Below are 21640 nucleotides of genomic sequence, written 5' to 3' on the forward strand. Positions count from 1 at the left end.
CTCCGTGGCTCGCTGCGTGCTGTCCCTCCACAAGCTGCCTCGGTGAAGTCGGGGGTGGGGGGGTGGGAAGGAAGAAGGGAGGGGTGAGGGGGGTCTCTCCACAGCCCGACCCTATGCGGCCACGTCGTCGGGGCCACTCAGACCCAGGTACTCGGGGTTCTCGGCCGTGGGCGTCGTGCCGGGGCCTCCCTCGGGGCCGCCGGCCGCGGGGGGCTCCTGGTTCCAGTAGTAGGGGTTGTCGAAGGCCTGGCTGAAGGGGCTGGGGGCCGGGGGGCCGGGGGGAGCCAGGTACTCGGGGTTCTCCACGGTGTGGCTGAAGGGCCCCGGGAAGGGCTGCTTGGCCTCTTTGATGAGCCCGTTCTTCCCCTGGTGCCCCTTGGGCTTGTCCGGCGGGGACGGGGGCACGCGGGGGGGGGCGCTCCCCAGCCTGGTTCACGTACTCTGCAAGGGACAAGGGACGAGTGAGGGACCACCAGAGCCGGGCTGCGGTATCTCAGCAACCCCCCCCCATCACCCCATCCCTACCTGGCATGGTGGGGTGGGGGGTGGTGAAGCTCTCGGGGTCCGGGCCCTCGCTGTCCTCGGCCGCCAGCCCCGTGGGCTCCTCGCTGTAGCGTGGCAGGGTGCCAGGCTCACGGCCTGCTGGGCTCTGCGCGGCCGCCTTGGCCAAGCCATCCCCCTCCAGCACCTCTGGCATGGGGCTTTCCAGCCCTTCAGCCAGGCCTGGGCTAGGGAAGGGGAAGGCAGCCAAACCCTCACCCTCCTCCACGTCAGCCGGAGTCTCTGCCGTGCTCTGGGTGCAGGAGAAGGCGCAGAGTCAGGTGCGTGCAGCCACGGCGAGACCACAGCCCCAATGCCCACAGGGGGCAGGGAGGTGTCCCAGGGTCTCCCAGCACAGCTGCAGCCTCAGCCTGGGCTACACCAGCACTGGGTCACCCCTCGAAGAGGGGTATGGGGCTCACACCTACCCGTGTGGAGGAGATGCGGCTGCGGTAGGTGGTGGAGGTCTCTGCGCTGAAGAAGCCCTGGTGAGGCACCAGGTACTCCTCAGCATCCACCAAGTCCTCCATGTCCTCCTCCTCCAGCAGGGCACGATAGAAGGTGCTGTCCATGGAGCCAGGCAGCCCTGCCAGGTCGTTCTGGGAGGGGAGGTGTGGGGAGGGGTGAGGGCAGCGGTTGGTGCCTGTGTGAGGGTGCCAGTGAGGGGAGAGGAACGTCCCACCCCGGTACCTGGATGACCACGAAGCGCTGGGGGTCTCGGGCCATGCGGGAGAACTCGGTGACCAGCTCCCGGAACTTCGGCCGGCATTCGGAGTCGATCATCCAGCCTGGCACGTGGGGACAGGAGTGAGGTGCCACCCTGATGCCCACCCCCCCTGTCCCTCCCCCACACCACATCCTCGCCCCCCGCCCGTACATTTCACCATGATCATGTAGACGTCGATGGTGCAGATGGGCGGCTGCGGCAGCCTCTCACCCTTCTCCAGCAGGTCGGGGATCTCCCGGGCCGGGATCCCATCGTAGGGCTTTGCCCCAAAAGTCATCAGCTCCCACACTGTGACACCTGAGGGGATGGGGGTGGTGAGCAGTGCCCTGTGTCCTCCCCCACGCAGCCACCCCGAGGACAAGGTCACGCCGACGTACCGTAGCTCCAGACATCGCTCTGGTGCGTGAAGCGCCGGCGGAGGATGGACTCCAGCGCCATCCACTTGATGGGCACCTGGGATGGAGAGGAGGGAGAGCTGAGAAGGACAGCTCTCCCAGGGGGTGGCTGTCTCTGAGGAGGGGGATCTCTGGCCCCCCACCTTCCCGCCGTCGGCGTGGTACTCGGTCTCGTCGATGTCGAGCAGCCGCGCCAGCCCGAAGTCGGTGATCTTAACGTGGTTGGGGCTCTTGACGAGGACATTGCGAGCAGCCAAGTCCCGGTGCACCAGCCTCACCTCCTCCAAGTAGCTCATCCCCTGGGTGGGAACAGGAATGGTGGCACATCAGGTTGGCCCCAGACTCACCATATGCCCCCTGCCCAGACTCCTACCCCATCCCCTGCCCAGATTCTTCCCCCATCCCCTGCCCAGACTGACTCCCCATCCCCTGCCCAGACTCCCCCATCCCCTGCCCAGAGTGACTCCCCATCCCCTGCCCAGAGTCCTCCATGCCCTGCCCAGACTCCCTCATCCCCTGCCCAGACTCCTCCCCCATCCCCTTGCCCAGACTCCTACCCCATCCCCTGTCCAGACTGACTCCCCCATTCCCTGCCCAGACTGACTCCCCCATTCCCTGCCCAGATTCTTCCCCCATCCCCTGCCCAGACTGACTCCCCCATCCCCTGCCCAGACTCCCCCATCCCCTGCCCAGATTCTTCCCCCATCCCCTGCCCAGACTCCCCCATCCCCTGCCCAGATTCTTCCCCCATCCCCTGCCCAGACTCCCCCATCCCCTGCCCAGACTCCCCCATCCCCTGCCCAGATTCTTTCCCCATCCCCTGCTCAGATTCGCCCATCCCCTGCCCAGACTGACTCTCCCATCCCCTGCCCAGATTCTTCCCCCATCCCCTGCTCAGATTCGCCCATCCCCTGCCCAGATTCTTCCCCCATCGCCTGCCCAGACTGCCCCCTGCCCAGTCCTACCTTGGCGATCTGCACACACCAGTTGAGCAGGTCCTGGGAGCCGATGTGGTCCTTGTTCTCCCGCACGTAGTCCAGGAGGCAGCCGTAGGGCATCAGCTGCGTCACCAGCTGCACCGTGGAGGTCAGGCAGATGCCCAGCAGCCGGGACACGTAGGGGCTGCCCACCCCTGCCATCACGTAGGCCTCCTGGGGGGGATTTTTTGGGGGGAGAGGGGGAAAGGGGGTTGATGGTCAGACTGGGCAAGGGGCTAGCACCAGCCCCCCACTCCACTTGCCTTCCAGCCCCACTGCTGCACTCACATCCAGGATCTCCTTGTTGGCTTTGGGTGACGTGTTCTCCCGCAAGACCTTGATGGCCACGGGGATCTTCACGCTCTCCCCATCAGGGATCCAGATGCCCTGGGAAGAGGTGGGGATGTGGGTGAGGGGGTGCAGAGCAGAGAGGGTTCCCCCCCACCAACCAGCACCCACCCCCCTCACCTTATAGACGGTGCCAAAAGCACCAGAGCCCAAGACTTTGACCTTCTTGAGCTCCGTCTCCTTGAGGATCCGCATCTGGGCCTGGTTGGGGAGGGCCCCGCTCGGTGTCAGCGGCTCCACCAGCTGCAGAGCAGAGATGGGTGAGGAGGAGGCTGGGGTCCTGGCACCCCCCCACCCCGAAGTAGGCCTCAAGCACACCCACCTCAGTACCCACCTCAGTCTCCTGCAGCAGGCGCCTCATGGTGTGTTTCCGCTCCTGCTGCCGCCGGCGCTTCACACAGATGACGGTGATGAGGAGGAGGACGACGACCAAGAGAGCCCCCACCACACCAGCAATGATGGACGTCACCTGGCTGCAGGGCAGGGGGGAAGGGGTGGGGAGATGGTGATGATGGGAGAGATGGTGATGGAGTGAGGGGGATGGTGAGAGGATGATGAGGATGGTGATGGGGTGAGGATGATGGTGAGGGGGTCAGGGGAATCGTTTTAGGGTGAGGAGGATGGTGAGAGAGTGAGTGGGATGGTGATGGGGTGAGAGGGATGGTTTCGGTTTGAGGAGGATGGTGAGAGGGTGAGTGGGATGGTGATGGGGTGAGAGGGATGGTTTTGGTTTGAGGAGGATGGTGAGAGGGTGAGCGGGATGGTGATGGGGTGAGGGAGATGGTGATGGGATGAGGGGGGTGGTGATGGGACGAGGGGGATGGTGAGGGATGGTGTTTGGGAGGAGGATATGGTGATGGGGAGGAGATAGTAATGGGATAGGAGAGATGGTGACAGGGCAAACAATGTTGTGAGATGGTGACGGGATGAGGGGGTGATGGTGATGGGGTGGGGGGAGATGGTGATGGGGTGGGGGGAGATGGTGATGGGGTGAGGGGGATGGTGATGGGGCGGGGGGAGATAGTGATGGGATGAGGGGGATGGTTTTGGGGTGAGTGGGATAGTTTGAGGGTCGGGGGAGATAGTGATGGGGTGAGGGTTCAACTAGAGGAGACCCCTCCCAGCACCCAGAGCGAGGTCACAGTGGGGGTCAGGGTGACACAGGGCACCCACATTCATACCTTGGCTTCTGGTCCACGGGGCAACCATCCTCATCCCGGATCGTGCACCTGCAGACACAGCGTGCAGCAGCCCCCTCCTGTCAGCAGCCCCCTCCCACCCCATCCCCCCCACCCCTGCCCGTGCCCCCTCCCCCCGACTCACGAGTGGGTGCAGTTGGTGGGGCAGAGCTGACACACCCCGTCCTCGTCCGGGTACTTCCAGACGGGCACGAAGGAGGTGTCGGCTTTGACGCCGCTGGGGCAGCGCCGCACGCACTGCTGAGCATCCTTGTAGTGAGCACAGGCCACGCACTGGTCAGCCTCCTGCGGGGAGAGGGGCTGCGTCAGGCACCCTGGGCACTGAGCCGGCCCCCAGCACCCCCCCGGAGCCTGTCCCGTGCTCACGGATCCGAAGCAGGTCTCGGTGCCGTTCTGGGGCTGGCACTCGGGGTGGCACGGCAGGCACCGTGTCCCGTTGGCGTGTTCCCGGACGGCTCTGTGGGAAGGAGGCGGCGGGGGGGTGGGTGAAGGGATGGGATCCGCCCACCACTCCCCCCCCCCCCCCCACAGCCCCACAATGGGTGGGTGGGCTCCGCCATCCCCGGGGCTCCCCGCTCACCCCTCCAGGAGGTTGCAGGAGGCGACGCACTCCTGGCCGCGCAGGAACCGCTCGCAGGTCACGCACTGGGTCGGGCCGGGGCCCCAGCAGTGCCCGTGGGCGCAGAGGTGGAAGCAGACCAGTCCCTCGCTCTCTGGGGGGAGGTCCCGTCAGCGATGGGGGCGGGTCCCATCAGCGATAAGTGGGTCCCACCGCCTCCGACGTGTCCTCCCCCCTCCCGTCCCCTCCCCGCGCCGGGTACCCCTTACCGCACTGCTCGGGGGGTTTGTTGTGGGTCTGGAAGAGGCGCTGGCGGGGGTTACGGAAGATGCTGCCCCAGGGCACCTTCTGGAGGAAGCAGAGCTGGGGGTTGTGGTGCACCAGCACCATGCCGCTGCTGATCTCCTGCAGCGCCCGCAGCCCCAGCGCCCGCACCGACAGCTCCCGCAGCGTCAGCGAGTAGGCGCCGCTGCCGAGACACCGCCGGGTCAGCGCGCCGACCCCTGCCACGGCCCCCTCCGCACCGCCCCCGCCCCGCACCGTGTCCTCCTCCCGCTCACTTGTGCAGCTCCCCAGACCCTCCTCCCGTCCCCGCGTCCCACCTCGTGTCCCTCCTCTCGTCCCTGTGTCTCCATCCATGTCCCCACATCCCCTTCCCGTGCTCCTTCGTGTCCGCATCGCCACTCACTTCTGCAGCTCGCAGCCCCAGATGACCCCCCATGTCTCCCTTCACGTGCCTGTGTTCCCCTCCATGTCCCCACATTCCCCTCCGTGCCCCCACATCCCTGTGTGTCTCATCCCTCGCCCATCTCCCCCATGTCCCTTGTCCCCACTCAGTTGTGCAGCACACAGCCCCAGATCCCCCTCATCCCCCTCCGTGTCCCTTTGTGTTGCCCACCTCATGTGCCCGTGCCCCCAGACAGTTGTCCCCATCTCACTTGTGCAGCACACAGCCCCAGATGACCCCAGACCCACCTCGTGTCCCCCCCATGTCCCCCATGTCCCCTCTCACTTGTGCAGCACACAGCCCCAGATGACCCCAGACCCACCTCGTGTCCCCCCCATGTCCCCCATGTCCCCTCTCACTTGTGCAGCACACAGCCCCAGATGACCCCAGACCCACCTCGTATGCCCCCCATGTCCCCGTCCCTTCTCACTTGTGCAGCACACAGCCCCAGATGACTCCAGACCCACCTTGTGTCCCCCCTATGTCCCCCATGTCTCCTCTTACTTGTGCAGCACACGGCCCCGGATGACCCGCAGGTTCTGGAAGACTCCCAGGTCCTGGTAGCCAGGTGGCCACGCAGCAATGTACAGGTAGCCTGTGGCAATCCCAGTGTCACCACCTCACGTTCCCCCACCTCCCTCAAAGCCCCTCATCTCCACCACCCCTCAGCTCACCTGTCAGCTCCTCCAGGCTCTCGAATATCTGCAGCAGTTTGGGGTCCAGGGGCGGTGTGTTGGTGCTGGGGTCTCTGCCAGGGACAGGAGGGAAGGGTTTAGGGGGGTCCCAGTGCCCATCCCCATTCTAGGAGGGGGAGGAAGGAGGCACTTACCCTGCAAAGGTCTCAGGCAGGAAGGCCAAGCTGCCAAAGATCTTGGTGCAGCTGCTGAAGTGCTGGATGTTGGTGGCATTCACTGCACGGACACCCTTCAGGAAATCCACTCCCAGCCCATAGCACACTGCAGGGGGTGCACAGTAGGGCTGGGGGGTCACCATCACACCCATCCCCTACAAAATACTGTCTGCACCCCACCAGCCACAGAGGGATTGGACCCTCCACTAAGGGGTAACCAGCTCCCTCCCCCACAGCCCCCTGGGATCCCCAGATGCCACCCCCTCAGGTGCTGGGGTGGGAAGTCCCTCACCCTCTGGGCAGGGCTTGCTGCACTTCTCACACTTCTGGACATTGTTTACTGTGACCTCCTGGCTGTTCTGGGGGCACACGAGGGTGCAGGACCCCACCTCCGTGGCGAGGTAGTTATCTGAGGAGGGGGACAAAGGCAGGGTCAGGGCCACAGTGGCTCATCCCCAGCCCCCCAGCCCCCACCAGCGGGTGCTCACAGGGGCACTGGCTGACGCAGCTGGCACCGAACGTGTAACGGCCGTCGCGGTTGGGCACCGACTCGAAGGTGTCGGAGTTGTAGATGACAAGGGGGGGACAGTGCAGCTCACAGATCCCACTGCGGTTGAAGTTCAGGCATGCCTGGAGGGGGAAGGTTGGTGTGAGATCCCCCATCCCAGAATCCCAGCATGGTGGGGGTGGGAAGGGCCCTACAGAGCTGCTCCAGCCCCATCCCCTGCTACAGCAGATTCCCCTCGCTCAGGGTGTCCAGGAGGGTTTGGGAACCTTCTGAGAAGGAGCCTCCACACCCTCCCTGAGCAGCCTGGGCCAGGGCTCCCTCACCTCAGCACAAAAGGACTTTCTCCTTAAGTGGAACTGTTTGTGTTCCAGTTTGTGCCTATTACCCCTTGTCCTGTCACCTGCCACCAAGACAAACACTGGTCCCAACCTCCTGACATCCACCCGTCATCGATTTCTCAGCATTGATAAAGCCCCTCAGCCTTCTCTTGTCCAGACTAAACTGCCCCAGGTCCTGCAGCCTTTCCTCAGCAGGGAGATGCTCCAGGCCCTTGATCATCTTGGTGACCCTGCACTGGCCTCTCCAGCAGTTCCCTGTCCCTCTGGAGCTGGGGAGCCCAGAACTGGACACAGGACACCAGATGAGGCCTCGCTAGGGCAGAGCAGAGGAAGAGCAGAACCTCCCTCAACCTGCTGCCCACAGTCTCTGATGCCCCCAGACTGCCGTTGGCTTCTTGCCCACGAGGGCACGGTGCTGGCTCATGGTCAGTTTATTATCAACCAGCACTCCCAGGTCTCTGTCCTGGAGCTGCTCTCCAGCAGGTCACCCCCAGCCTGTCCTGGTGTATGGGGTTGTTCCTCCCCAGGTGCAGGACTCTGCACTTGTCCTTGTTGAACCTCAGAAGGTTCCTCTCTGCCCAACTCTCAGCCTGTCCAGATCTGGCTGAATTGCAGCACAGCCTCTGGCGAATCAGCCAGTCCTTCCAGTTTGGTGCCATCAGGGAACTTGCTCAGGGTCACTCTGTCACCTCATCCAAATCAGTGATGAATATGGTGAATAAGGTACCCAGGAACCGACTCCTATGGAACTCCACTGGCTCCAGGCCTCCAACTCCACTTGATGCCATTAAAATCACAGAATTGTTTTGGTTGGAAAAGCCCCTGATGCTGCTGCAGTCCCAGCCCTGCCCTCACCCTGCCCAGCCCAGCACTAACCCACGGCCCTCAGCACCTCAGCTCCACGGCTTTGGGATCCCTCCAGGGCTGGGCACTCCCCCAGCTCCCTGGGCTGCCTGGCACAGGGGCTGCCTCTTCTCCAGGCTCAACACCCCCATTCCATCAGCCCCTCCCCAGCACCCTTGTGCTCCAGCCCCTTCCCCAGCTCTGTGCCCGGCTCTGGCCACGCTGCAGCCCCTCAGTGTCCCTGTGGCAGTGAGTGAGGGGCTCAGCACTGAACACAGCCCTCGAGCTGCAGCCTCCCCAGCACAGGGGGACAATCCCTGCCCTGCTCCTGCTGCCACCCCAGTGCTTATCCAAGCCAGGATGCCCTTGGTCTTTTTGGCCCCCTGGGCACGCTGCTGGCTCATGTTCAGCTGCTGGCACCAATGCCCCCAGGCCCTTTCCCTCCAGCAGCTTCCCAGCCCCTCTGCCCCAGCCTGTGGCACTGCCTGGGGTTGCTGTGGCCCAAGGGCAGGACATAGCACTTGCCCTTGGGCAACATCACACAGTTGGCCTTGGCCCAATGCCCACCACCCTCTGGGCTGCCCACTGCCCTGTTCCCTATCCCGAGGTGACCCCCCTCCCCATGCCCGGGGCGCACCAGGCAGTCGGAGTGCTTGGGGCCGGTGCAGCCAGCAGCACACTGCTCGTGGCAACAGTCCGTGGGCTTCCTGCCCTTGCAGCGTGGGCACCCGTGGCAGATGCTCTTGGTCACTGCAGGGAGCGAGTGGGGAGAGAGTGAGATGGGATGGGGACCCCGACAGCCTCTGACCGAGGAGTCAGAGGGCATGTGGGGATCCCCAAGACAAAGAAGGGGACGTGGGTCCTCAGGGCTGGGATTTTAGGGGTCTCTGGGGCAGGGATTTGGGTGGCAAGTGTGAGGCAAGTGGGCAGAATCTGGAGGGGACAAGTACGGGGGCAAAGGGAGGGGGGGTTGGGGAGGTTTGGGCAAGGGCAAATTGGCAAGGATTTGGGGTCAAGCGGGAGTCAAGGGGGCAGGGATTTGGGTGGCAAGTGTGGGGCACAAGGGCAGTAAACGGGAGGGCAAAGGGGCAGCAGTTTGGGGGTACAGGCAAAGGAAAAGGGCCAGGGATTTTGAGGGGCAAATAGGGGACAAAGGGGCAAAGATTTGGGGGGTAAGTGGGGGTCTTCAGAGCAGGGATTAAGGGGAGCTGCCAGGGGTAAGTGGGAAGGAACAGAGCTCTCTGGGGCCAGGATTTACTGTGGCAAGTAGGGGTCAATGGGGCAGGGTGATGTGAAGGGAGGGGGAGTTCCCAAAGATTTTGGAGGGACCCACGGTGTGTGTGGGATCCCAGGAGGGATGAGGGGGGGCTGTACTCACAGGTCTGGCAGTTCTGTGGCCCCTCACCCCAGCAGTGACCCTCAGCACACAGCGGATGGCAGTCGGGACCTGCACCGGGGGGGGGAGGCGTGAGAGGGCAATGCCAGGGGGTGAGTGGTGTCCCCCAGATCCCCCTCCCTGGGCAAATGCCCCCTCCCCAGGGTGCTCACAGCTGCGAGTGCGGGTGGTCTCCACATGGATCTCGCCACTGAGCTCGTTGTGCCGGTGGAAGATGTCGGCCCAGAAGATGGTGTCCTGGAAGCAGAGCTGAGGGTTCCTCTCGATCCACACACCCCCTTTCAGGATCTCTGTATTGGGACAGGAGGGTGGTCAGCATGGGGATGGGGGGTGTCCTGCAGCCCCACGGTGACCCCTCAACCCTGGGCAAGGACCTGGTGTCTCATGGAGACTCCCAGCCCTGGACACAGACCTGCAGCCCCATGGGAACCTCTAGCCCTGGATGGAGACTCACAGACCTACCGGGACCTCCAGCCCTGAACAGAAGCCCCCAGCCCCATGCAGTTCCTCATCTCCAGGCAGGGACCTGCAGCCCCATGGCAACCCTCAGTCCCTGCAGCCCTTACAGGGACCTCCAGCCCTGGGCAGGGATCCCCAGCCTCTTGAGGACCCCCCAGCCTTGGATGGGAACTCCCAGCCATGGGATGAGACCTGGAGCCCCACGAGGACCCCATAGCTCTGGGAAGTGACACAGAGACCCCCCCCAGACCCGGATGGGACCCCCCTACACCTGCGCATCCACCCCAGGCGGAACCCATCAGCTCCCATCCGCAGGAGCAGCAACCCGCAGCCCCCAGCACCCCGCTCCCAGCGCAGCGGCTCCGAGGAGGGGATGCCCCGACCTGTGAGGTGCCTCATGCCGAGCTGGCGCAGCCCCGGCGTGCCCTCGGGGCCGGCGTTGCCCACCACGGCCAGCGCAAACCGCTCCTGGAAGAGCTGCGTGCCCCGGATGATCCGCAGGCTCTGCAGCTCCAGCCCGCTCACTTGGTTCTCTGCAATCAGGACGTAGCCCTGCACTTCCTTGATGTCCTGGGGATTGGAGAGGGGTGGGGGAAATGGGGGTGAGGGGCCGTGCAGACCCTCCACGGTGTCCCCGATGTGTTCTTCCTCCCTCCCCACACACCTTGAGGAAGGTGGTGTCGGCGTCGGGGGGTAAGTAAGTGAGCTCCAGGTTGCCCTGGACCACCTGACAGCCCTGGTAGAGATGCCGTAGGGTCTCGTAGTGGCTCTCCGGGCTGGAGGGACGCAGCAGCTTCATGTCGGTCCCTGTGCAGACTGCGGGGACGGAGCGAGAGCTCAGTGGGGTCCCCCGGCCCGGCCCCTGTGCCAAACAGCCGGTGGCCACCGCGACCTCCGCAGGAAAAGCCGCGCGGCTCCGGCGGCGGCTGTTTATCTCCAACAGCTTCCGATGGGCTTCCTGAATCGCCTCTCACCCCCCTCCCCGGCCCCCGCCGCTGCCCCCGGCGACAACGCTCCCGGCTTTGGCACCCGGCCCCGGCACCACACGACGGGCAGCCCGTAGCCGCCGTCGCTCCCGTGCCCGCGGCGGGTAACCAGGGCTGGCGGGGGCCAGGCTGGGACCGAGCCGGGGGCCGGAGCGGGGGCCGTGAGCAGGAATGCTCGATGAGAGCTCTGCCCACGCCGGCGGGGCGGCCCCGCTCAGACAAGACCCGATTGTTGAGCGGCGATGGCTGCCGGAGCCCGGCCGGCCCCATGCCCGGAGGGCGACTGCCCGGGAGTGGAGGGGTGGGGACGGGCCATCCCCGGGGCGTCGGGGCTAGCGGAGGGTGCAGGGTGAGGGGCGCAGGAGCTCGCCCCGGGCCCCGAGCCGGGCGGGTGAGTCACGGCGGCGGGTGGCACCGGGCCCCCGGCCGCCCGCTTTCGGCAGGAACCGCCTTTTCAGGTCGGGCGTGTTTGGGGAGCAGCGGTGACGCAGGGCTGGCGGGCACGGCACGGCACGGCTCGGCCCAGCCCCGGCGCGCCCGCGGCCCCCGGCACCTCACCACGACGATCCCCACACCCGATCCCTGGCACAGCCCCGCTGCCGCCGGCCCCTCAGCCGCCACCGTCCCGTCGTCGGGCACGGGGCGGGATGGGGGGCGGCTGGTCGGGCACCACAGCGGTGCTTTGGCCTCCCGGTCCCCGGCGGGAGCCGCGGCTGAGTGACAGCCCCCGGTGCCGGCAGCTGCCCGCACGGCCTCGTGGCCGGGGAACCAGGCTGGCACCCGCCTCTCCCCTGCCCGCCCCGGGGCCGCCGAGCCGGGCCGAGACGCACCCCTGGCACGACCAGCGAGGGGGAAGCCCCCGCCTCCCTTGGATGTGAGCTTCAGCTCTCAGCCCACCGCGGTGGCCTCTCGGGTCCCCCACGGAGGAATCGGTGCCGGCGCGGCAGAGCGGCCAAAGCTCAAGGTCTGCCCTCCGCCTGCCCCGCGGCACGGGCAGAGGATGCCACCGGCTCTCCCGGGGCGAAGGGCGGGCGGGATGGGCCGGCGGCGGGGGGCGAGGCCACATCCCGGTGAGATCTTGGCTCTGGCCCCTGGGCTCCTCTGTGTCCCCACGATCCATCCTGCCCGGCGGGCAGTGCCGCCGCCGATTGCCCCATGTGCCCGCAGGCACCCGCCGAGGCGTCCGGCAAAGCCCGTGCGGCACGTGCCCGTGGGGCTACCCCGGCTCCGGTGCTGACGGTCACCCCTTCCGAGCCAGCCCCACGGACGGGGTTGGGGCTGTGTGTTCCCAGCCCGGAGCTGCCCTACCACAGACCCCTTGAGCAGGGGAAGCCGGGAGGTGCCAGGAGCAGTGGGCGCCCGACGAGTCCCTAAACCTCTGCCCCAGCTCAGCCTCGCTGGGCATCCGCTTCCCAAACGCTCCCCCGGTGCAGGATCTGGCCTCAAACACGGCCTCGGAGCGAGCAGCGGGGTCAAACTTTGCCGTCAGCTTTCGTGACTAGCGATGGCCACCTTGGAGCCACCGGCCCCGTGCCCCGGTGTCCCGCCAAGGCCTGCGCTCCCGCCCGGGTGCTCCCGCTCCCCCCTGGCCGCTCTCCTGGGCTGGGCAGGGTGCGGCACGTCGAGAATGTAGATGGGAGCGACGGGGACGCACCCACCCACCCACCCACCCGTGGGGCACCGCGCCTGCCGCGGCACCCCGCGCCTCCCTGTCCCGCGCCCCGAAACCTCCCTCAGAAGCTGGGGTTACCCCTCCCCCCGGCCCCGTTTCCCCGCGTTACCGAAGCCCTGAGAGCCGCCGCAGCTCGAGAGTGGGGGGTGCACCGGGTACTTTAAACACCCCCCCGGGGCAGCGGGTCGTGCGGGGGGGGGGGTTGGGGGAGGGAGCGGGAGCAGCGGACCCCTGCAGAATAACCTTGGGGGGACCAAAGGGGAGAGGGAGACCGGGAGAGGGACACACGATCCCGTCACTTTCAACCGAGCAACACCCCCCCCCCCTCCCCCCGGACCCCACAGCCCGCTGCCCTCCTCGGTGCCCTCCCAGTGCCCCCCACACCACACACTCCGGTTGCAGCCCCCCCTCCTCCCCGGGGTTCCCCGTTCCCCTCCGGTGCCGGTCGCTCCCGTACAAAACTTTGCGCAAAGTCCCGCCGCCGAGGGGGCGTTCCTGGGGCCCGGTGTCCTCCGGGTCGCCGGTTTGCGTGTGTGTGTGTGTGTATCCCCCCACCCGCGCCGTCCCGCTCCGCTCCGACTTACCTTCGGTGGCGACGAGGGGGAAGAGGGTGGCGAGCAGCAGCCCGGCGCAGAGGCAGCCTCCGGCGGGGATCATGGTGCTCAGCGCGGGCCGCGGCCCATGGCCCCGCCGGACGCTCCGCCGAAGTTTGCGGTGCGGAGCCGCCGCCTCCCGCCGCTCCCGGGCTCCACCTCGCGGGGACGCGCCGCGCTCCCGGCCGCCGGCCCCGGGGGAAAAGGCGCGCCGCCGCTCCCCTCCCCGCGCGCTCCCGCCGCACTGGGACCCCCCCTTTCCTCCTCTCACGCCGCGGGAGCTCTCAGCCTCCTCCCGTCTCGCCAGTGCCCCCGGAGAACCGGAGACCTCCCCCTGCCTCGGTGCTCTGCCCGTCCCGGTGCTCCCAGTCCGAGCGCTCGCCAAGTCTCGTTCCCCCTCCTGCCTCGGTGCTCCCCTGTCCCAGTGCCTCCTCTCCGCGATGCTGCCCTGTCCCAGTGCCCCTCTTACCCCGATGCTCTCCCCGTCCCGGTGCTCCCCCGTCCCGATGTTCTCCCCGTCCCGGTGCTCTCCCCCGTCCCAGTGTTCTCCCTGCCCCGGAGTTCCCCCACCACGGTGCTTCCCCCCACACTGCCCCTAGTCCTTGCCCCTCTCCTGCCCCAGTGCTCCCCAACCTCGTTGCCCTTGTCCCGGTGCTCCCCTCATCTCACTGTACCCCCACCACGGCGCTCTCCCCATCGCGGTGTACCCCCACCATGGTGCTCCCTCCTCCCCAGTGCTCCCGGTCCCAGTGCTCCCCCATCCCGGTGCTTTCACCTCTCCAGTGCTCCCCCGCCATGGTGCTCCCCCCCTCTCCCTTCCTACCCCAGGGGGGGCTGCACCGGCTGCTGGGGAGGGGGTTGCAGAGGTTCTGCTGTAGGGTCACCTGGTTGAGGGGGGGAGAGCAACCCCCATCCCCTCACCCCACCGGGACTGCGACTGTCATTGGGACGGTGATGCCCCTCTGGGGTCTGGGGACACAGGGGGGCTGTTTGCAGGGGGGTACATGACACAAGTGAGGTCCTGGGGTACGAGGACAGCCTTGGGGCACGGGGACAGGCTGGCAACATTCCGTGGGTCCCCCCAACAAGGTGTCCCAGTGCTGCTGTTTGCCCCCCAACCTGGGCACAAGCCACTTGTGCTCCTTCACCTGCCACCCTGGGTGCACGGGGAGTGGGGTGAGACGTGGGGGTCCCCCCAGAAGCATAGACCCCCCCATCCAGCCAAACCGTGTGACCACAACAAGATCCCTGCGTGGGGCTTGTCCTTCCCCACCACAGACCGGCCCACTCGTGCCACCGTGGCTACCCGCAGCCCCCCAGGCGGAGCGGGGATGGGACCCCCAGTGCCGGGGGCGAAGGTGTGAAGGGGATGGACACGTGTTTGCGCAGGAGGGGACGGCTCCATGGGTTCAGCAGCACGCAACCAGCCCATCACCGCCACGACTACCCCCGGGGGGACGGACGGGGGCCGGCTCCGCCACGTGCCCCCCATCCCCGGCCACTCGCACCCCACGGGCGGCCGCAGGCCGGGCCTCGCCGCATGGCCCCGCCCGGCATCCCGCATGGACCGGGCCGTGCCGTGCCGTGCCGCGCCGCGCCGTGCCGTGCCGTGCCGGCTGCGAGCCCCCCAGCACGCCGGGGTCGCCACACGCCGCCCCCCACAGGGACCCCTCCATGAGGGGGGACATATCCCGTGATCCTCCGCGGGAAGGGGGGGGGGGGGGAGTAGATCCCATTAGACCCCACGGAGGGGGGGGGATATATCCCGTGATCCTCCGCGGGAAGGGGGGGGGGGGGGAGTAGATCCCATTAGACCCCACGGGGGGGGGGGGGATATATCCCGTGATCCTCCGCGAAAGGCCCGTGGCGGGCGTGGGGGGGGTATATCCCGTGATCCTCCGGCGGAGGCGTTGTGTCCCGTGCCGACCACCGTCGCCGCCCGCCGTTTCCGGGGTGTGCCGGAAGTGGCGGGGCCGGGCCGGGGCAGCGATGGCGGCCGGCGGGGCGGCGCGGACCGCGCTGCTGCTGCTGCTGGGGGCGGCGGCGGCGCCGGTCCCGGCCCGGGGTTCGCAAGGGGATCGGGAGCCGCTCTACCGGGAGTGCCTGAGCCGCTGCGAGAGGCAGAACTGCTCCGGAGCGGCGTTGCGGCACTTCCGGGCCCGACAGCCGCTCTACATGGGACTGACAGGTACCGCCCCCCCCGCGCTCCCATTGGCTGCCGCGGCGGGGCTGTCCAATCAGAGGCCGCGGCTTTCCCTGAGGCCCCGCCCACGCACGGGGGAGCCGGGCCGGGAGCGACTGGGAGGGACTGGAATGGACTGGGAGGGGATGGGGAGGGACTGAGAGGGACTGGAATGGACTGGGAGGGGATGAGGAGGGACTGGAATGGACTGGGAGGGGATGGGGAGGGACTGGGAGGGGATGAGGAGGGACTGGAATGGACTCGGAGGGGATGGGGAGGGACTGGAATGGACTGGGAGGGGATGGGGAGGGACTGGGAGGGGATGAGGAGGGACTGGAATGGACTCGGAGGGGATGGGGAGGGACTGGGAGGGGATGAGGAGGGACTGGAATGGACTCGGAGGGGATGGGGAGGGACTGGGAGGGGATGAAGAGGGACTGGAATGGACTCGGAGGGGATGGGGAGGGACTGGAATGGACTGGGAGGGGATCGGGAGGGACTGGAATGGACTCGGAGGGGATGGGGAGGGACTGGGAGGGGATGAGGAGGAACTGGAATGGACTCGGAGGGGATGGGGAGGGACTGGAATGGACTGGGAGGGGATGGGGAGGGACTGGGAGGGGACTGAGATGGGCTGAGATGCGGTGGAAGGGGATGCGGAAGCACTAGGGCTGTGCTGGGAGGGACTGGGATGGACTGGGAAGGGATGGAGAGACTCTGGGAGGGGCTGAGGCCAGAATGGGAAGGGATAAGGAGGGACTGGGATCGACTGGGACGGGTTGGGAGAGGATGGGAGGGGTTGGGATCTGACTAAGAGGAGATGAGGAAGGACCGGAGACACACTGGAAAGAGAATGTAGATGGACTGGGAGGAACTGAAGTGGAACTGGGAGGGAAGGGGGAGGGACAGGGATGCACTGGAAGGGGATGGGGAGACACTGGGACGGACTGGGGCCAGAATGGGAAGGGTTGAGGAAGGACTGGGAGGGGATAGGGAGGTACTGAGATGGCTTTTGTCCAGAGTGGGAGGCAATGGGAGGGGGGGGTACTGGGAGCACTGGGACAGCCGGTACCCCCCAGGCTGGACATGCCGTGACGACTGCGCCTACGAGTGCATGTGGGTGACTGTGCGGCTCTACGCCCGCGGTGGGCACGGCGTGCCCCAGTTCCACGGCAAGGTGGGCACTGCCGGGGGGCACAGCGAGATGGGGGTGGCCACAGGGGCCCGTGGGGTGCCCAGGGTGAGCCTGGCAAGCCCCAGGGCCATGGCAAGGTGGGCATGGGGGTGGCCACAGGCGGGGCATGGGGTTGCTGTGGGGGGTGGGGGCTGTAGGTTTGCTGTGGGTAGCCACAGGGTTGCCATGGGGTGGCTGTGGGTGGCCATGGGGTGGCTGTAGGGGTCTATGGGTGGCCATGGGGTGGCTGTGGGTGGCCATGGGGCGTCTGTAGGGTTCTGTGGGTGGCTGTAGGTTTGCCATGGGGTGGCTGTGGGTGGCCATGGGGTGGCCACAGGGTTGCCATGGGGTGGCTGTAGGTGGCCATGGGATGGCTGTGGGTGGCCATGGGGCGACTGTAGGGGTCTATGGGTGGCTGTGGGTGGCCATGGGGTGGCTGTAGGTTTGCTGTGGGTAGCCACAGGGTTGCCATGGGGTGGCTGTGGGTGGCCATGGGGTTCTCACAGGTGGCCACATGTGGCCATGAGGTTGCCACAGGTGGCCACGGTGTGCCATGGGGTGGCTATGGGGCACTGACACCGCCTTCTCTGCCCCACAGTGGCCCTTCTGGCGGGTGCTGTTCGTGCAGGAACCCGCCTCAGCTCTCGCCTCCTTCCTCAACGGCCTGGCCGGGCTGCTCATGCTGCTGCGCTACCGGGCGGCCGTGCCCCCTGCCTGCCCCATGTACCCCACCTGCGTGGCCTTTGCCTGGGTCAGCCCTGCCTCCCTGCCCCACGGCTCCCCACGGATCCCCCTCGCTGGGGGGTGCCCCAAAACAGGGACTCGGGGGGGATGGGGGTGGGGGGAGGTGAGTGGCATCGGGGCCTCTGCCCTGTGAGCGCCTTGTGGGTGATTTTATGGGGCAGCCACGGGGCAATTGTGGGTCCCACTCGGGCCCCCCACCCCCCCCCCCAGCACTCGCCCCCCTCCCCCAGGTCTCTCTCAACGCCTGGGTCTGGTCCACGGTCTTCCACACACGCGACACGGCGGTGACAGAGGTGAGGGAGGGGTCCCGAAGTTGGGCACTTTCTGCCCCCCAGAACTGCCCCAGGGGGGCTCTTGGGAGCACCTCACAGTGCCCCATGGCCCCTCCCATCTCCTTCACCCCACAGAAACTGGACTATTTCTGCGCCTCAGCTGTTATCCTGCACTCCCTCTACTTGTGCTGCGTCAGGTGAGGCAGCGCTGTGGGGCCAGGAGCTGAGAGTTACAGGGCAGGGAGCTGTGGGGCTGAGACTTGTGGGGCAGGGAGCTGTGGGGCAGTACACCATGAGACAGAGAACTGTGGAGCAGCACACTATGGGGCTGAGAGCTGTGAGACAGGGAGCCAGAGGCAGGACACTATGGGGCTAGGAGCTGTGGGGCAGGACACTGTGGGGCTGAGAGTTATGGAGCAAAATGCTATGGGGCTGGGAGTTGTGGGGTAAGACACTGTGGGAGTGGGAGCTGTGGGGCAGGACACCATGGAGCTGAGAGTTGTGGGTTAGGACACTATGGGGCTCAGAGTTATGGAGCAAAATGCCATGGGGCTGGGAGTTGTTGGAGTGTGAGCTATGGGGCAGAACGCTATGGAGCTGAGAGTTATGGGTCAGGACACTATGGGACTGAGTGTTATGGGGCAGGACACTATGGGGTCTGGGAGCTGTGGGGCAGGACACTGTGGGAGTGGGAGCTATGGGGCAGAACACCATGGAGGTGAGAGTTATGGGGCAGGACACTATGGGGCTGGGAGCTGTGGGGCAGGACACTGTGGGGGTGGGAGCTGTGGGGCAGAACACCATGGAGCTGAGAGTTATGGGGCAGGACACTGTGGGGCTGCGAGCTGTGGGGCAGGACACTGTGGGGGTGGGAGCTGTGGGGCAGGACACTGTGGGGTTGGGAGCTGTGGGGCAGGACACTATGGGGCTGGGAGTTGTGGGGCAGGACACTGTGGGGGTGGGAGCTGTGGGGCAGAACACCATGGAGCTGAGAGTTATGGGGCAGGACACTATGGGGCTGGGAGCTGTGGGGCAGGACACTGTGGGGGTGGGAGCTGTGGGGCAGGACACCATGGGACTGAGAGCTATGGGGCAGAACACTGGGACTGAGAGTTATTGAGCAGGACACTCTGGGTCTGGGAGTTGTGGGGTGGCACCATATGGGGCTAGAAGTTGTAGCGCAGGACACCGTGGGGCTGAGAGCTATGGGGCAGGGAGCTGTGGGGCAGGACACCATGGGGCTGAGAGTTATAGGGCAGGACACTATGGGGCTGAGAGATATAGGGCAGGACACTATGGGGCACCTGCCCGTGTGCCCACGACCCCTCCCCTTGCCCCACAGGACACTGGGGCTGCAGCGCCCGGCCTTAATCGGGGTGCTGCGGGCGCTGCTGCTGCTGGTGCTCGCCGCCCACATCTCCTACCTGAGCCTCGTGCGCTTTGACTACGGCTACAACATGGCAGCCAACGCGGCCATGGGTGAGACGGGGCTGGGGGGTACCCGGGGACGGGGGCTCCCCCCATGCCAACGCAGCCAGGGCTGAGGCAGAGCCCAAGGGGAGCTGAGGGGCCGGCCCCGTGGGTGGGGGGGCTCTTCCTGGGGGTTGGGGGGCTCACTTAATGGGTGAGGGGCTTGCCCCATGCTGATGTGGCCACGGAGGTGTGGGTTGGGGGGCTCACCCTCTCGGGTGGGAGCCTGGCCCCATGGGGGGGGAGGGGGGGTCTCCCCATGGCTGAGGGCTGTCTCCATGAGTAGGGGGTCTCTCCCCAGGGGTGGGGGGCTGTCCCCGTGTTCAGGGGCTCATCCCATGGGTGGGGAATTGGCCCCACGGGTGGAGGTCTCTCCCCAAGGGTGGGTGGCTTGCCCCAAGGGTGGGGGGCTGTCCCCATATTCAGAGGCTCATCCCAAGGGTGGGTGGCTTGCCCCAAGGATGGGGGGCTGTCCTCATATTCAGAGGCTCATCCCATGGGTGGGGGGCTTGCCCCAAGGGTGGGGGGCTGTCCCCATGTTCAGGGGCTCACCCCATGGCTGAGAGTGTCTCCCCACGAGTGCGGGGGCTCACCTCATGGCTGAGGGCTGTCCCCATGGGTGGGGGTCTCTTCCCAAGGGTGGGGGGCTGTCCCCATGGTTCGGGGGCTCAGTGCACTGGTGGGGAACTGGCCCCATAGTCGGGGGCTGACCCTATACCTGAATGCTCTCCCCATAAGCAGCTGCTGTCCCCACTCCCAGGGATCTGTCCCCACTCCCGGGGGTCTCTCCCCACTCCCGGGGGTCTCACCCCACACCCGTGGGTCCCCGCCCCCGCCTGACCCCGCCTCCTTCCCCACCCCCTCCCGGAGATACTGAACGCGAGCTGCCGCCCGCCCCGCGCCCGGCGGGGGTGTCTCCCTGCTCCTGTGGGGGGCTTCCCCGCCAGCGCCGCGTGTCCCCTCCCCGCAGGGCTGCTGAACGCGGGCTGCTGGCTGCGCTGGTGCCTGCGCTGCCGCCTGCCCCACGCGTGGAAGTGCGGCGCGGCCGTGGGGCTGCTGCAGGCGCTGGCGCTGCTGGAGCTGCTCGACTTCCCGCCGCTGCTCTGGGTGCTGGACGCCCACGCGCTCTGGCACCTGGGCACCGTGCCCCTCACCGTGCTCTTCTACAGGTCTGTGCCTCCCTCCCCCTGCACCCCCCCCAAAAAAACCCACGGGGGTGGGGGGGGCAAAACCTGTGTGTGCTGAGCGCCTCTGACATCCCCCACGGGCTGCTGGGTGCCCCCGTTGCTGTTTCCCAGGGGGTGCTGCACCCCCTTCCCATGGGATCAGGGCCCCCCATCTTGAAACTGGGGATCAGGGGGGAGTCCCCCTCCCAAAAATCTGTGGGTGTTGGGTGCCCCCTCTCTGTTTCTCTGCCAGGTGCTTCCTGTTTCCCATGAGGGGCTGGAAGCTCCCCCCTCCTTGGGGTGTTCAGGGCCTCTCTTTGTTCCCCGGGGTGCTCAGTGCCCCCCCCCCATCTTGAACTTGAGGGGGTTGGGGGTCCCCCTTACAAAATCTGTAGGTGCTGGGTGCCCCCATCCTCCCCCCAGGTGCTGGGTGAACCCCTCTGTGTTTCCCATGGGGTGTTGGTTGCTCCTCCTTTAAATCAAGGTGCTTGAAATTAGAGGTGCTGGGGTCTCCCCTCTTCAAATGGGGGGGCCAGGGGGGTCCCTTGCTGCCCTTGAGTGCTGAGGGGGTGTACCCTGTCTCCAAACACCCCCCCCCCAGGCTCTGGCTGTGCTCAAAGGGCGGAGTGGAGGGATCTCCCCTGAGGCTGAGGAAGGGGGAAGCACACCCCCCCTCCCTCTCCACAGTCCCCCCCAACCTCTTCCCCCTCCCCTCTGCAGCTTCCTGACTGATGACAGCCTCTACCTCCTCAAGGCCAACCCCCCCCTCGCCAAAGTCGACTAGAGCTGCCGGGGGGTGTGGGGGGGACACAGCCCCCCGTCCCCACCCTGCTCCCGCCCTGCCCTGTGCCAAGCGGCCCCCCACCCCCCCCCGAGCCCCCCTGGACCCCCCCGGCCATGGGTTCCCCTCACCTCCCCCGGTTGCCTTCAGAGCTTTGTGTTTCTCTCCCCTCCCATCTGCCCCCTCCCCTCCCTTGGGGCACGGGAGGGGGTGTCAAGGACACCCAAGCCCCCCCGACCCCCCCCACCCCGTGACACACACTCCCCCCCCGCCGGGTGCTGGTACTACGGCGGGGGGATGGGGGGGTTCCTCGGAGCTGCTGGGTGGCTTTTGGGGGGCAGGGGAGGGAGAATGTATGGGGATGGAGCAGTGCCTTGGGGCTGGGGGTGCCCCTCCCCCGTGCCCCCTCCCTCGGGGTGCAGCCCCCATCCCCCCCCCCGCCCCCCCGAGTGTCTTGTGGGATATGAATAAAGCTGAGTTCAACCTGTGTTCAACCTGTGCCCCTGAGCTCTGTGCCCTCCCCCCTTCACCGCCATGGCTGCCCTGTGCCCCACACACTCCCCCTCCCCACTGCCTCCCCTGTCTCTGTGTCCCTCCCCAGCTCCCCCTGGCCGTGCCATTCCCGCCCCCCTCCCCCATTTACCCCACGGCGCACCCCGTGCACTGTGCTGCCCCCCCCATTTCTCACCCTGTGTGCCCCGCAAATCCCACCCCTGTGCCCCAGCCCCCGTTAT

The 21640-nt window shown here is 66.9% G+C and overlaps 2 protein-coding genes across 2 annotated transcripts; one reads left to right on the plus strand and one right to left on the minus strand.

Annotated features, from left to right (window-relative positions):
• Nucleotides 1-26: 26 nt before the first annotated feature.
• On the minus strand, nt 27-13268 carry LOC133628762 (receptor tyrosine-protein kinase erbB-2-like). Its single transcript, XM_062017716.1, is given in 28 exon segments — nt 27-414; nt 416-441; nt 526-793; nt 969-1139; nt 1231-1328; nt 1418-1564; nt 1645-1720; nt 1806-1961; nt 2628-2813; nt 2928-3026; nt 3108-3230; nt 3322-3460; nt 4169-4216; nt 4311-4471; nt 4553-4643; nt 4767-4899; nt 5015-5214; nt 5977-6067; nt 6147-6220; nt 6302-6428; nt 6615-6731; nt 6811-6952; nt 8649-8761; nt 9390-9458; nt 9560-9697; nt 10250-10436; nt 10531-10682; nt 13109-13268. Coding segments are annotated over 28 exon segments (3708 nt in total). The 5' UTR covers nt 13182-13268; the 3' UTR covers nt 27-111.
• A 1829-nt stretch (nt 13269-15097) lies between these two features.
• On the plus strand, nt 15098-21400 carry PGAP3 (post-GPI attachment to proteins phospholipase 3). Its single transcript, XM_062019497.1, has 8 exons — nt 15098-15305; nt 16379-16476; nt 17072-17224; nt 17448-17510; nt 17625-17686; nt 18832-18968; nt 19930-20128; nt 20846-21400. Exons 1-8 carry the CDS (start codon nt 15107-15109, stop codon nt 20907-20909), a joined length of 975 nt encoding a protein of 324 aa, XP_061875481.1. The 5' UTR covers nt 15098-15106; the 3' UTR covers nt 20910-21400.
• The last annotated feature ends 240 nt before the right edge of the window (nt 21401-21640 follow it).

This window comes from Colius striatus, chromosome Z, assembly GCF_028858725.1.
Source record: "Colius striatus isolate bColStr4 chromosome Z, bColStr4.1.hap1, whole genome shotgun sequence".
In the NCBI taxonomy this organism is placed as follows: Eukaryota; Metazoa; Chordata; class Aves; order Coliiformes; family Coliidae; genus Colius; species Colius striatus.